The 11,605-nt window shown below is 57.3% G+C and overlaps 2 protein-coding genes across 2 annotated transcripts; both read right to left on the minus strand.

Annotated features, from left to right (window-relative positions):
- Positions 1–2,891, minus strand: LOC129046850 (protocadherin alpha-13-like). Its single transcript, XM_054516477.1, is given in 2 exon segments — positions 1–137; positions 140–2,891. Coding segments are annotated over 2 exon segments (2,661 nt in total). The 5' UTR covers positions 2,664–2,891.
- Positions 2,892–6,815: 3,924 nt separating this feature from the next.
- Positions 6,816–9,647, minus strand: LOC118692232 (protocadherin alpha-13-like). Its single transcript, XM_036391907.2, has one exon. The coding sequence runs from the start codon at positions 9,417–9,419 to the stop codon at positions 6,816–6,818; it is 2,604 nt and encodes an 867-aa protein (XP_036247800.1). The 5' UTR covers positions 9,420–9,647.
- Positions 9,648–11,605: the final 1,958 nt, after the last annotated feature.

The following is an 11,605-nucleotide window of genomic DNA, read 5'->3' on the forward strand; positions in this document are numbered from 1 at the left end:
TCAAGGACGAGCCAGCAAATACCAAGGGCCAATGAACACATCAAAGCACCCATTCCCTTCAGGCGGCGGGGGTAGAGCCCAGTTAATAACAGAAACACTTTGGCAAACGAGAGACAAGGGGCAAAGGGAGAGAGAATAGAGGCGAGAAAAGCATTGCCACTGACCGTGCCGAGGAGAGCGGAGGGCTCCGGCTGCGTGTCCTTGGCTGCAGGGCCGGGCGGCGGCGGAGGGAAGTTGGGGCTGAAAACCATGAGGTCGCTCTTGGCAGCGCCGTCCGCCACGCACAGGCTGCGGCTGTGGCGCTGCGAGTAGGACCAGCTGCCCACTTCGCTGGCGCACACGAGCGTCGTGGGCCCGGGCCCCGAGAGCACGGCCGCCCGCGGCGCCCAGCGCGACGCCCCGTACAGCACCACGGCCAGCAGGAAGAGGCTGGACACGGCGCAGATGGCCACCACCAGCCACACGTTGGTGGCCGCGCTCGCCGCGCCGGGCCCCAGCTCCGCGCCCGCCGCCGAGCGCGACACCGCGGACGACGACGACGACGCCGCCGCCGAGGATCCCGCGGCCAGCGCCGCCTCGGCGGCCTCGAGCAGCGACACGCTGAGCGTGGCCGTGGCCGAGCGCGCCGGCTCGCCGTGGTCGCGCACGACGATCAGCAGCCTCTGGCGAGGCCCGTCCGCCTCGTCCAGCGCCCGCGCCGTGCTCACCTCGCCGCTGTAGAGCCCCACGCGGAACGGGCCCTTGCCCCCTTGCGGCTCGCACAGCTCGTAGCGCAGCCACGCGTTGTAGCCCGAGTCGGCGTCCACGGCGCGGATCTTGGCCACCACCTGCCCCGCCGGCGCCCCCCACGCCGCCCACGCCCACAGCGTGCCCGACTCCGAGCCCGCCCCCGCCAGCGCCGCCGCCGCCGCCTCCGCTGCCGAGCCCGCGGCCGGCAGCAGCGCCGGCGCGTTGTCGTTCTCGTCCAGCACGAACAGCTGCACCGTGGCGTTGCCGCTCAGCGCCGGCTCCCCCGCGTCCACCGCGCGCACCTCGAACTGCAGCACCTGCAGCTCCTCGTAGTCCAAGGGCTGCAGCGCCCACAGGCGCCCGCTCTCTGCGTCCACCGACACGTAGCTCGACGCCGGACGCCACCCCACGCCACCCGACGACGACGACGACCCCGCCGCCCCGCCCACGCCCAGGCCGCCGTCCCACACCGAGTAGCTGACGCGCCCGTTGGCCGCCTCGTCCGGGTCCCGCGCCCACAGCCGCGCCAGCTCCGCGCCCGCCGCGTTGTTCTCCCGCGCCAGCACCGTGTACACGGCCTGCGCGAACAAGGGCGCGTTGTCGTTCACGTCCGACACCGGCACCCGCAGCCCGCGCCTGGCGCGCAGCGCCGGCGCCCCGCCGTCCTCCGCACGCACCTCCACCTCGTACTCCGACACCCGCTCCCGGTCCAGCGCCTCGCGCAGCACCAGCGAGTACGAGCCCAAGAACGTCGCCTCCAGACCGAACGGCGACGCCGGCCACACCCAGCACCGCACGCGACCGTTCTCCCCCGAGTCCCGGTCCGACACGCTCAGCAGGGCCACCACCGTCCCCACCGACGCGTCCTCCGCCACCGGCACCGACAGCGACGTCACCCACACCTCCGGCGCGTTGTCGTTCACGTCCAGCACCTCCAGCACCAACTTGCAGTGACCCGACAGCGGAGGAGTTCCCATGTCTCTCGCTTCAATACGAAAATTAAATACCTTGACTTCCTCGAAGTCTAGGGCGCTGGTGAGGTGAATTTCCCCGGTATTCGGATTGATGGAAATCACATCTTTTCCAGTTGGGGGAATGAAGTTAGTTACGGTATATTTCACCTCACTGTTAATTCCCTCGTCCGCATCCGTGGCATTCACCCTCGTTACCAGCGTCCCCACTACAGCGCTCTCCGGCAGCTGCACGTTATATACAGATTGGTTGAACTGGGGCGCGTTGTCATTAGTGTCCAGCACGGAGATCACCAGCTCCATTGTCCCCGTCAGAGACGGCCGGCCCCCGTCACTCGCCGTCAGCACCAACCGGTGCACGGGAATCGTCTCGCGGTCCAGAGATTTCGTTAAAACGAGTTCAGGTTCAATATTTCCATCATTCGATTTTTGTAAATCCAGAGAGAAATGCTCGCTGGGGCTGAGTGTGTAGGAGAGCTGCGCGTTCGCCCCGATATCCGCATCTGATGCGCCCTCCAGTGGGAAACGGAACCCAGGAGGGGAGTTCTCCGATAAAGTGAGGTTTTTCCGGGCGGCGGGGAAGACGGGGGCATTGTCGTTGATGTCGGTGACCTCCAGCTGCACATGGAAGACGCGCAGCGGCCGCTCCAGCAGCACCTCCAGGCGCAGCGCGCACGGCGCGCTCTTGCCGCACAGCTCCTCCCGGTCGAGCCGCGAGCTCACCAGCAGCGCGCCGCTCGCCCCGCTCACCTCCACGCTCGCCCGCCGGCCCTGCGCCACCAGCCGCAGCCGCCGCGCCTCCGCCTCGCCCGCCTCCAGGCCCAGGTCCTGCGCCAGACGGCCCACCACCGTGCCGGCCTTGGCTTCCTCCGGCACCGAGTAGCGCACCTGCCCGCCCGACAGCGCCCAGGCCGCCTGCAGCACCAGCAGCCGCACCAGCGCCGCACAACAACGCTCGCCCATCCTTCCTGCCGCTCTGCCCGCCGCCAACGCCGCTCTGCCCGCCGGCCCCGGCCCGGGCCCCGCACGGCTCCCCGCCGCCGCCCGGACGCGCCGCCTCTGCTGCCCGGCCCAAGCCGCCCCCCCGCGCTCACAGCCGGGCTCTCCGCCGCACCGGGCCGGAGCCGCCCACACCGAGCCGTTCCTGAGCCTGCAGCGACACCGTGCGCTGCTCCGCCGCCTCGCACGCTCCGCATCTTCGCCCGCGCTGCCGACCCGCTGTGGGTATGTTTTCTGCCGTGTTTTGCTGTCGGGCTCCTCTTTTTTTTCCTTTACGTCTTCCGCTTTCTTTTCACGTCATCCTTCAATTTCTTCTTCTTGTTTCTTCACTGCCATTTTCATTTGTCTTGCTCCCTTATAAATCCTTCTTTTCGGTCATATTTCATTTTCCTTACCTTTTTTTCTTTGTACCCTTTTCTCTTTCTTCAGTGTCTCTCTTCTTTTTCGTCCTTGTTATGCCACTTTCCATTCTTTCCACTCCTTTCCCATCTCCTTTCACCATCCTGTATTCTTTAGCCATACTGCATGCTCGCCAGTTTTCTCTGGCGCCGCAGGGGCCATCAAATGCGGGACCATCAGCGCTACAGGACATCATTGCTGGGGAGCTGCGCTGCTCCAACCGAGGCTTTTAGGAACCGACTCTGCTCTATATATACTGATAAGTTCGGTGTATGCTCGTCAGGTCTATGGTCTGTTTTAAATTTCCATTCTTCCTTAATTTATTACTTTTATTCTGGCTTTAGTTTTATTTGCATGGCTTCATTATTTTCTTTACACCTATTATTAGTAATAGTAGTATTATTTTCCTTATGCTATTTGTATTTTCCCCCATCCTTTTACCCTCTTTCTCTTCTCTTTCCTTGTTCTTTCTCTATGTCTTTTTATTCCTGCTCATCCATGTCCTAGGTCTTTTCCCCTCTCTTCATTAGTAATCATCTTGTCTCTTTGAACTTTTTCTTTTCCTTCACTAAAATATTTTCCAAATCCTCAAAATTTACTTTCGGAATATCCCTCTTTCTTCTTCTTTTACCTGGCTCCTTCATGTACCTCCTTGTGTAGGTGATTTTTTTTAAAAAAATCTCCTTTCTACATTCTTCTTTCTGTTTCCCCTTCCTCTCCTGCTTTCTGGTCCTTGCTTCCTATGCTCTTGTGGTTCCATAATTATAAGTGCTGGACATTCTTTCCTTCAACAAAATATTTTTAAAATACCTACAGCATCCCTTCCACGGACCACGGCCATGCCCTTGGGGCCTGAGTCTCATTTCTCTTCCCTACACCTCCTGTTCGTGTGGAGAAGGAGCAACCTGCTTGCTGTCCATGCACCTCCACCTTCCCTCCCTCCAGGAAACAGGACACACTCTTCAGCCTCCAGTGCTCCCAAGGACTCAGCAATAGCACAGCAAGGCAGGCAGATGGCAAAGAACAGCTCTGCTACATCAAAGAGGTTCCACCACTCTCTCACACAGAAGCTGAAGGCACAATTATTGGGATATCTCTACACAGAGGCCTGGAAGAGTCCCAACAAATCAGGGAATTTTCTCATTCCAGATCTCAAACCTATCACAGCCCAGCATGACAACCCTCCTGAAAGACCTTAAAAAGCACTGGGCAGCCACAGCTCCTGAGGATTCATCATGTAACTCAGTCCTTCCTGAATCACTTTCCTCTTGCATGTTCTAAGTTCTTCTCTTCCTTTCTGGAAGGCACTCACTGCCTAGACAGCACACCAAGAACCTTGGGATCTACGAGGCCCCACGGAAAATCTCTCACTCACCTTGGAATGATCCACTTGGCACACACTCCAGCAAAAGCCATGAAGGTAACACCACAGCAGTGTCACTAACAACACTCCCTTGGCCTCCTACACATCTGTTTGGTGAAATGAATTTTGGTCCCTCCTCCATTCCTGCTTGCTGGCACCCACTCAGGCTGTGCCTGGAAGCATCAAACAGGAATGAAAGCAGGTAACAGCTGCTGTGCTTGGGAAGATGGACAGAAATCTATCACTTATGTTCCACAGAAACCATCAAACATGCTGTCTCCATTATGCACTTCTCTCCCAGGGGAAAAAGGAAGCAGACCTGTAAGCTACAGAAATTCTCTCCAACTAAACCTTAGAAGAGAGGGATCGGCATCTCACACACTGATGGGCAATGGACCAAATATCTGCCACGTTGCCCATGAGAGACAGGAAATAAACACAACAACAAACAAACCCAGCAAAACTAAAGCATGTGCAGTTCGATAGGGAAGAGAATAACAATAATAATAATAAAGTCCCATTCTCCTGTATTGAAATGCAACTTTTGGCAACATCTTGGATACCATGACCCATCTAGCAAGAAAAGAGCAGAGAGGCAATGAGGGAAAGATTCAGAGAAGGCTCTGCAGCATGATCCAAATTCCAAAAGGTTCTCTTTGACCAACAACATCCCACACCCAACCCAAGTGATTAAAGGCACGAAGGGGAGATGTCTTCACTAAGAGCAATACCTGGAAGAACAACAGTGCCCTAAGTTATGCAGAACTTCTGGGTGTCCTGAGAGGATCCCAGGAAAGCAGCACTGTGTGGTGGAACCATTCCTGAAGCTTTCTACTGTGATCCTGTATATTGCACCCTAGGAACTGGGACCTCCACAGCAAAACAGACATTCTCCATTCCCTCCCCATATATGTATGCAAATCCTCCCCTTTCCCCACGCCTGCCACAAAGAATATACAGGGTCCTGCAAATGCATTCTGCGATTCTTTGACTTTTCCCTCATGCCAGGATGCTTTGTGCCTTTTCAGCAATTTCAAATACAAAACGAGTTCTAAAAGGTTCTGCAATCAGAGTAATGAAGAACACTGATTCCAGTCCCCCCAAATATTATTCAAGAAAATGACACAAAATCTGACCCCCAAGTCCCGTCAAAATATGAACTGAGTGGAAGAATTTCTACAATAGAAAACCAAGGCTGGGCTGCTCTGTAGATGTGGAGGATTGGTTTGTACATCCAGACACCAGAATGAGCCATGTGTGATAACAGGAATCACCATCTCTATCCAGACTGACCATACCAGGAGCACAAGAAGGGGGAGAAAAACACAACAAGACTACACCCAGCCCCTCAACTGCCCTTAAATATCATGTCTCAAGAGAAGCACAGATCCACCATGGCTGGAGCTGTGGAAGCTGCTGTAAGCACCCTACAATACACATGGAAAGCAGTTTGTAGTGCCACCCTCCCACAAGAACACCCCCAAAACAGCAGCAAAAATGTTCATCAGTCTGCATGTTCCCAACTGTCACCCAAACACATTTCCATTTGTCAGGCAGCACAAGCAACTGTCTCAGATATAGATATTCATAACCTCAAAGGATTCTGTGGCAATTTCAATACCAAATATTATCTCAAGGTCCAAAAGGCCTCCAACATCAGAGCCTTGGAACGTGGGAAAGGATCCTCTGTGCTGATCCTGCCTCCTGCTGAGCATGCTCCGTTCCTCACTTGGTAACATTAATTCTGGAGAAAAAGGCATCATCTCACATCTCCTATTCCTCTCTTCTTTTGACATGGACCATGATTTTACAGATTATTTCCAGCTCCCTCAGACCAGCCTTCCCACTGCTCCAGAACACCATCCCAGTTTTCACAATGACTCTGTGGGACCAACCAAAATGGAGAAATAACACTCTGCCGATTGAAAATACATTAGACCACAAGTCCAACTGTCCCCACAACTCTTGTAGAGGAAAACGACAGAGAATGAGAACAGAGAAGAAACCACATGTGATCCCATCAAAGTCAGCACTCTGCAAAGGCAAAAAGGCAGTACACAGTGCCTGGGGGGCTGTCACCAGCACAGCCTACTGCTTTGGCGTTCCTACAGTTAAGGCGGCAGAAAACACAACCAGACAGCAAGAGCGCTATCTGCAAAGCTGACTCCTTAGAAAAGTGATTTCATTTTAGGGGAAAACAATTCATATCCACGCCTGGAAACTTCAGCTGCGGACCACAAGAGCACAGGGCTGCAGCTAAACATTTTAAACTAGCAAGCCTTCCCCTCCAACCAGAAGGAGTTCTGGGGACTGCGGGAGGACCCTGCAACAGATGCAAAGGTGCCTTTGATTTCTTAAGCTCCCGTCCAGAAACCACCCCCCTCACAGCACCGACTCAAGGCACAGAACAAAAGAGCCAGAAGAAGGAGAGAAGAAGTAAGGTTGAGCAAGGTATTGCCACTGACCGTGTCGAGGAGAGCGGAGGGCTCCGGCTGCGTGTCCTTGGCTGCAGGGCCGGGCGGCGGCGGAGGGAAGTTGGGGCTGAAAACCATGAGGTCGCTCTTGGCAGCGCCGTCCGCCACGCACAGGCTGCGGCTGTGGCGCTGCGAGTAGGACCAGCTGCCCACTTCGCTGGCGCACACGAGCGTCGTGGGCCCGGGCCCCGAGAGCACGGCCGCCCGCGGCGCCCAGCGCGACGCCCCGTACAGCACCACGGCCAGCAGGAAGAGGCTGGACACGGCGCAGATGGCCACCACCAGCCACACGTTGGTGGCCGCGCTCGCCGCGCCGGGCCCCAGCTCCGCGCCCGCCGCCGAGCGCGACACCGCGGACGACGACGACGCCGCCGAGGATCCCGCGGCCAGCGCCGCCTCGGCGGCCTCGAGCAGCGACACGCTGAGCGTGGCCGTGGCCGAGCGCGCCGGCTCGCCGTGGTCGCGCACGACGATCAGCAGCCTCTGGCGAGGCCCGTCCGCCTCGTCCAGCGCCCGCGCCGTGCTCACCTCGCCGCTGTAGAGCCCCACGCGGAACGGGCCCTTGCCCCCTTGCGGCTCGCACAGCTCGTAGCGCAGCCACGCGTTGTAGCCCGAGTCGGCGTCCACGGCGCGGATCTTGGCCACCACCTGCCCCGCCGGCGCCCCCCACGCCGCCCACGCCCACAGCGTGCCCGACTCCGAGCCCGCCCCCGCCAGCGCCGCCGCCGCCGCCTCCGCTGCCGAGCCCGCGGCCGGCAGCAGCGCCGGCGCGTTGTCGTTCTCGTCCAGCACGAACAGCTGCACCGTGGCGTTGCCGCTCAGCGCCGGCTCCCCCGCGTCCACCGCGCGCACCTCGAACTGCAGCACCTGCAGCTCCTCGTAGTCCAAGGGCTGCAGCGCCCACAGGCGCCCGCTCTCTGCGTCCACCGACACGTAGCTCGACGCCGGACGCCACCCCACGCCACCCGACGACGACGACGACCCCGCCGCCCCGCCCACGCCCAGGCCGCCGTCCCACACCGAGTAGCTGACGCGCCCGTTGGCCGCCTCGTCCGGGTCCCGCGCCCACAGCCGCGCCAGCTCCGCGCCCGCCGCGTTGTTCTCCCGCGCCAGCACCGTGTACACGGCCTGCGCGAACAAGGGCGCGTTGTCGTTCACGTCCGACACCGGCACCCGCAGCCCGCGCCTGGCGCGCAGCGCCGGCGCCCCGCCGTCCTCCGCACGCACCTCCACCTCGTACTCCGACACCCGCTCCCGGTCCAGCGCCTCGCGCAGCACCAGCGAGTACGAGCCCAAGAACGTCGCCTCCAGACCGAACGGCGACGCCGGCCACACCCAGCACCGCACGCGACCGTTCTCCCCCGAGTCCCGGTCCGACACGCTCAGCAGGGCCACCACCGTCCCCACCGACGCGTCCTCCGCCACCGGCACCGACAGCGACGTCACCCACACCTCCGGCGCGTTGTCGTTCACGTCCAGCACCTCCAGCACCAACTTGCAGTGACCCGACAGCGGAGGAGTTCCCATGTCTCTCGCTTCAATACGAAAATTAAATACCTTGACTTCCTCGAAGTCTAGGGCGCTGGTGAGGTGAATTTCCCCGGTATTCGGATTGATGGAAATCACATCTTTTCCAGTTGGGGGAATGAAGTTAGTTACGGTATATTTCACCTCACTGTTAATTCCCTCGTCCGCATCCGTGGCATTCACCCTCGTTACCAGCGTCCCCACTACAGCGCTCTCCGGCAGCTGCACGTTATATACAGATTGGTTGAACTGGGGCGCGTTGTCATTAGTGTCCAGCACGGAGATCACCAGCTCCATTGTCCCCGTCAGAGACGGCCGGCCCCCGTCACTCGCCGTCAGCACCAACCGGTGCACGGGAATCGTCTCGCGGTCCAGAGATTTCGTTAAAACGAGTTCAGGTTCAATATTTCCATCATTCGATTTTTGTAAATCCAGAGAGAAATGCTCGCTGGGGCTGAGTGTGTAGGAGAGCTGCGCGTTCGCCCCGATATCCGCATCTGATGCGCCCTCCAGTGGGAAACGGAACCCAGGAGGGGAGTTCTCCGATAAAGTGAGGTTTTTCCGGGCGGCGGGGAAGACGGGGGCATTGTCGTTGATGTCGGTGACCTCCAGCTGCACATGGAAGACGCGCAGCGGCCGCTCCAGCAGCACCTCCAGGCGCAGCGCGCACGGCGCGCTCTTGCCGCACAGCTCCTCCCGGTCGAGCCGCGAGCTCACCAGCAGCGCGCCGCTCGCCCCGCTCACCTCCACGCTCGCCCGCCGGCCCTGCGCCACCAGCCGCAGCCGCCGCGCCTCCGCCTCGCCCGCCTCCAGGCCCAGGTCCTGCGCCAGACGGCCCACCACCGTGCCGGCCTTGGCTTCCTCCGGCACCGAGTAGCGCACCTGCCCGCCCGACAGCGCCCAGGCCGCCTGCAGCACCAGCAGCCGCACCAGCGCCGCACAACAACGCTCGCCCATCCTTCCTGCCGCTCTGCCCGCCGCCAACGCCGCTCTGCCCGCCGGCCCCGGCCCGGGCCCCGCACGGCTCCCCGCCGCCGCCCGGACGCGCCGCCTCTGCTGCCCGGCCCAAGCCGCCCCCCCGCGCTCACAGCCGGGCTCTCCGCCGCACCGGGCCGGAGCCGCCCACACCGAGCCGTTCCTGAGCCTGCAGCGACACCGTGCGCTGCTCCGCCGCCTCGCACGCTCCGCATCTTCGCCCGCGCTGCCGACCCGCTGTGGGTATGTTTTCTGCCGTGTTTTGCTGTCGGGCTCCTCTTTTTTTTCCTTTACGTCTTCCGCTTTCTTTTCACGTCATCCTTCAATTTCTTCTTCTTGTTTCTTCACTGCCATTTTCATTTGTCTTGCTCCCTTATAAATCCTTCTTTTCGGTCATATTTCATTTTCCTTACCTTTTTTTCTTTGTACCCTTTTCTCTTTCTTCAGTGTCTCTCTTCTTTTTCGTCCTTGTTATGCCACTTTCCATTCTTTCCACTCCTTTCCCATCTCCTTTCACCATCCTGTATTCTTTAGCCATACTGCATGCTCGCCAGTTTTCTCTGGCGCCGCAGGGGCCATCAAATGCGGGACCATCAGCGCTACAGGACATCATTGCTGGGGAGCTGCGCTGCTCCAACCGAGGCTTTTAGGAACCGACTCTGCTCTATATATACTGATAAGTTCGGTGTATGCTCGTCAGGTCTATGGTCTGTTTTAAATTTCCATTCTTCCTTAATTTATTACTTTTATTCTGGCTTTAGTTTTATTTGCATGGCTTCATTATTTTCTTTACACCTATTATTAGTAATAGTAGTATTATTTTCCTTATGCTATTTGTATTTTCCCCCATCCTTTTACCCTCTTTCTCTTCTCTTTCCTTGTTCTTTCTCTATGTCTTTTTATTCCTGCTCATCCATGTCCTAGGTCTTTTCCCCTCTCTTCATTAGTAATCATCTTGTCTCTTTGAACTTTTTCTTTTCCTTCACTAAAATATTTTCCAAATCCTCAAAATTTACTTTCGGAATATCCCTCTTTCTTCTTCTTTTACCTGGCTCCTTCATGTACCTCCTTGTGTAGGTGATTTTTTTTAAAAAAATCTCCTTTCTACATTCTTCTTTCTGTTTCCCCTTCCTCTCCTGCTTTCTGGTCCTTGCTTCCTATGCTCTTGTGGTTCCATAATTATAAGTGCTGGACATTCTTTCCTTCAACAAAATATTTTTAAAATACCTACAGCATCCCTTCCACGGACCACGGCCATGCCCTTGGGGCCTGAGTCTCATTTCTCTTCCCTACACCTCCTGTTCGTGTGGAGAAGGAGCAACCTGCTTGCTGTCCATGCACCTCCACCTTCCCTCCCTCCAGGAAACAGGACACACTCTTCAGCCTCCAGTGCTCCCAAGGACTCAGCAATAGCACAGCAAGGCAGGCAGATGGCAAAGAACAGCTCTGCTACATCAAAGAGGTTCCACCACTCTCTCACACAGAAGCTGAAGGCACAATTATTGGGATATCTCTACACAGAGGCCTGGAAGAGTCCCAACAAATCAGGGAATTTTCTCATTCCAGATCTCAAACCTATCACAGCCCAGCATGACAACCCTCCTGAAAGACCTTAAAAAGCACTGGGCAGCCACAGCTCCTGAGGATTCATCATGTAACTCAGTCCTTCCTGAATCACTTTCCTCTTGCATGTTCTAAGTTCTTCTCTTCCTTTCTGGAAGGCACTCACTGCCTAGACAGCACACCAAGAACCTTGGGATCTACGAGGCCCCACGGAAAATCTCTCACTCACCTTGGAATGATCCACTTGGCACACACTCCAGCAAAAGCCATGAAGGTAACACCACAGCAGTGTCACTAACAACACTCCCTTGGCCTCCTACACATCTGTTTGGTGAAATGAATTTTGGTCCCTCCTCCATTCCTGCTTGCTGGCACCCACTCAGGCTGTGCCTGGAAGCATCAAACAGGAATGAAAGCAGGTAACAGCTGCTGTGCTTGGGAAGATGGACAGAAATCTATCACTTATGTTCCACAGAAACCATCAAACATGCTGTCTCCATTATGCACTTCTCTCCCAGGGGAAAAAGGAAGCAGACCTGTAAGCTACAGAAATTCTCTCCAACTAAACCTTAGAAGAGAGGGATCGGCATCTCACACACTGATGG

This window comes from Molothrus ater, chromosome 15 (assembly GCF_012460135.2).
Source record: "Molothrus ater isolate BHLD 08-10-18 breed brown headed cowbird chromosome 15, BPBGC_Mater_1.1, whole genome shotgun sequence".
In the NCBI taxonomy this organism is placed as follows: domain Eukaryota; kingdom Metazoa; phylum Chordata; class Aves; order Passeriformes; family Icteridae; genus Molothrus; species Molothrus ater.

Bases quoted from the DNA above. Each gene is read 5' to 3' on its own strand.
- LOC118692232 (XM_036391907.2), bottom strand. From the start codon at position 9,419: ATGGGCGAGCGTTGTTGTGCGGCGCTGGTGCGGCTGCTGGTGCTGCAG.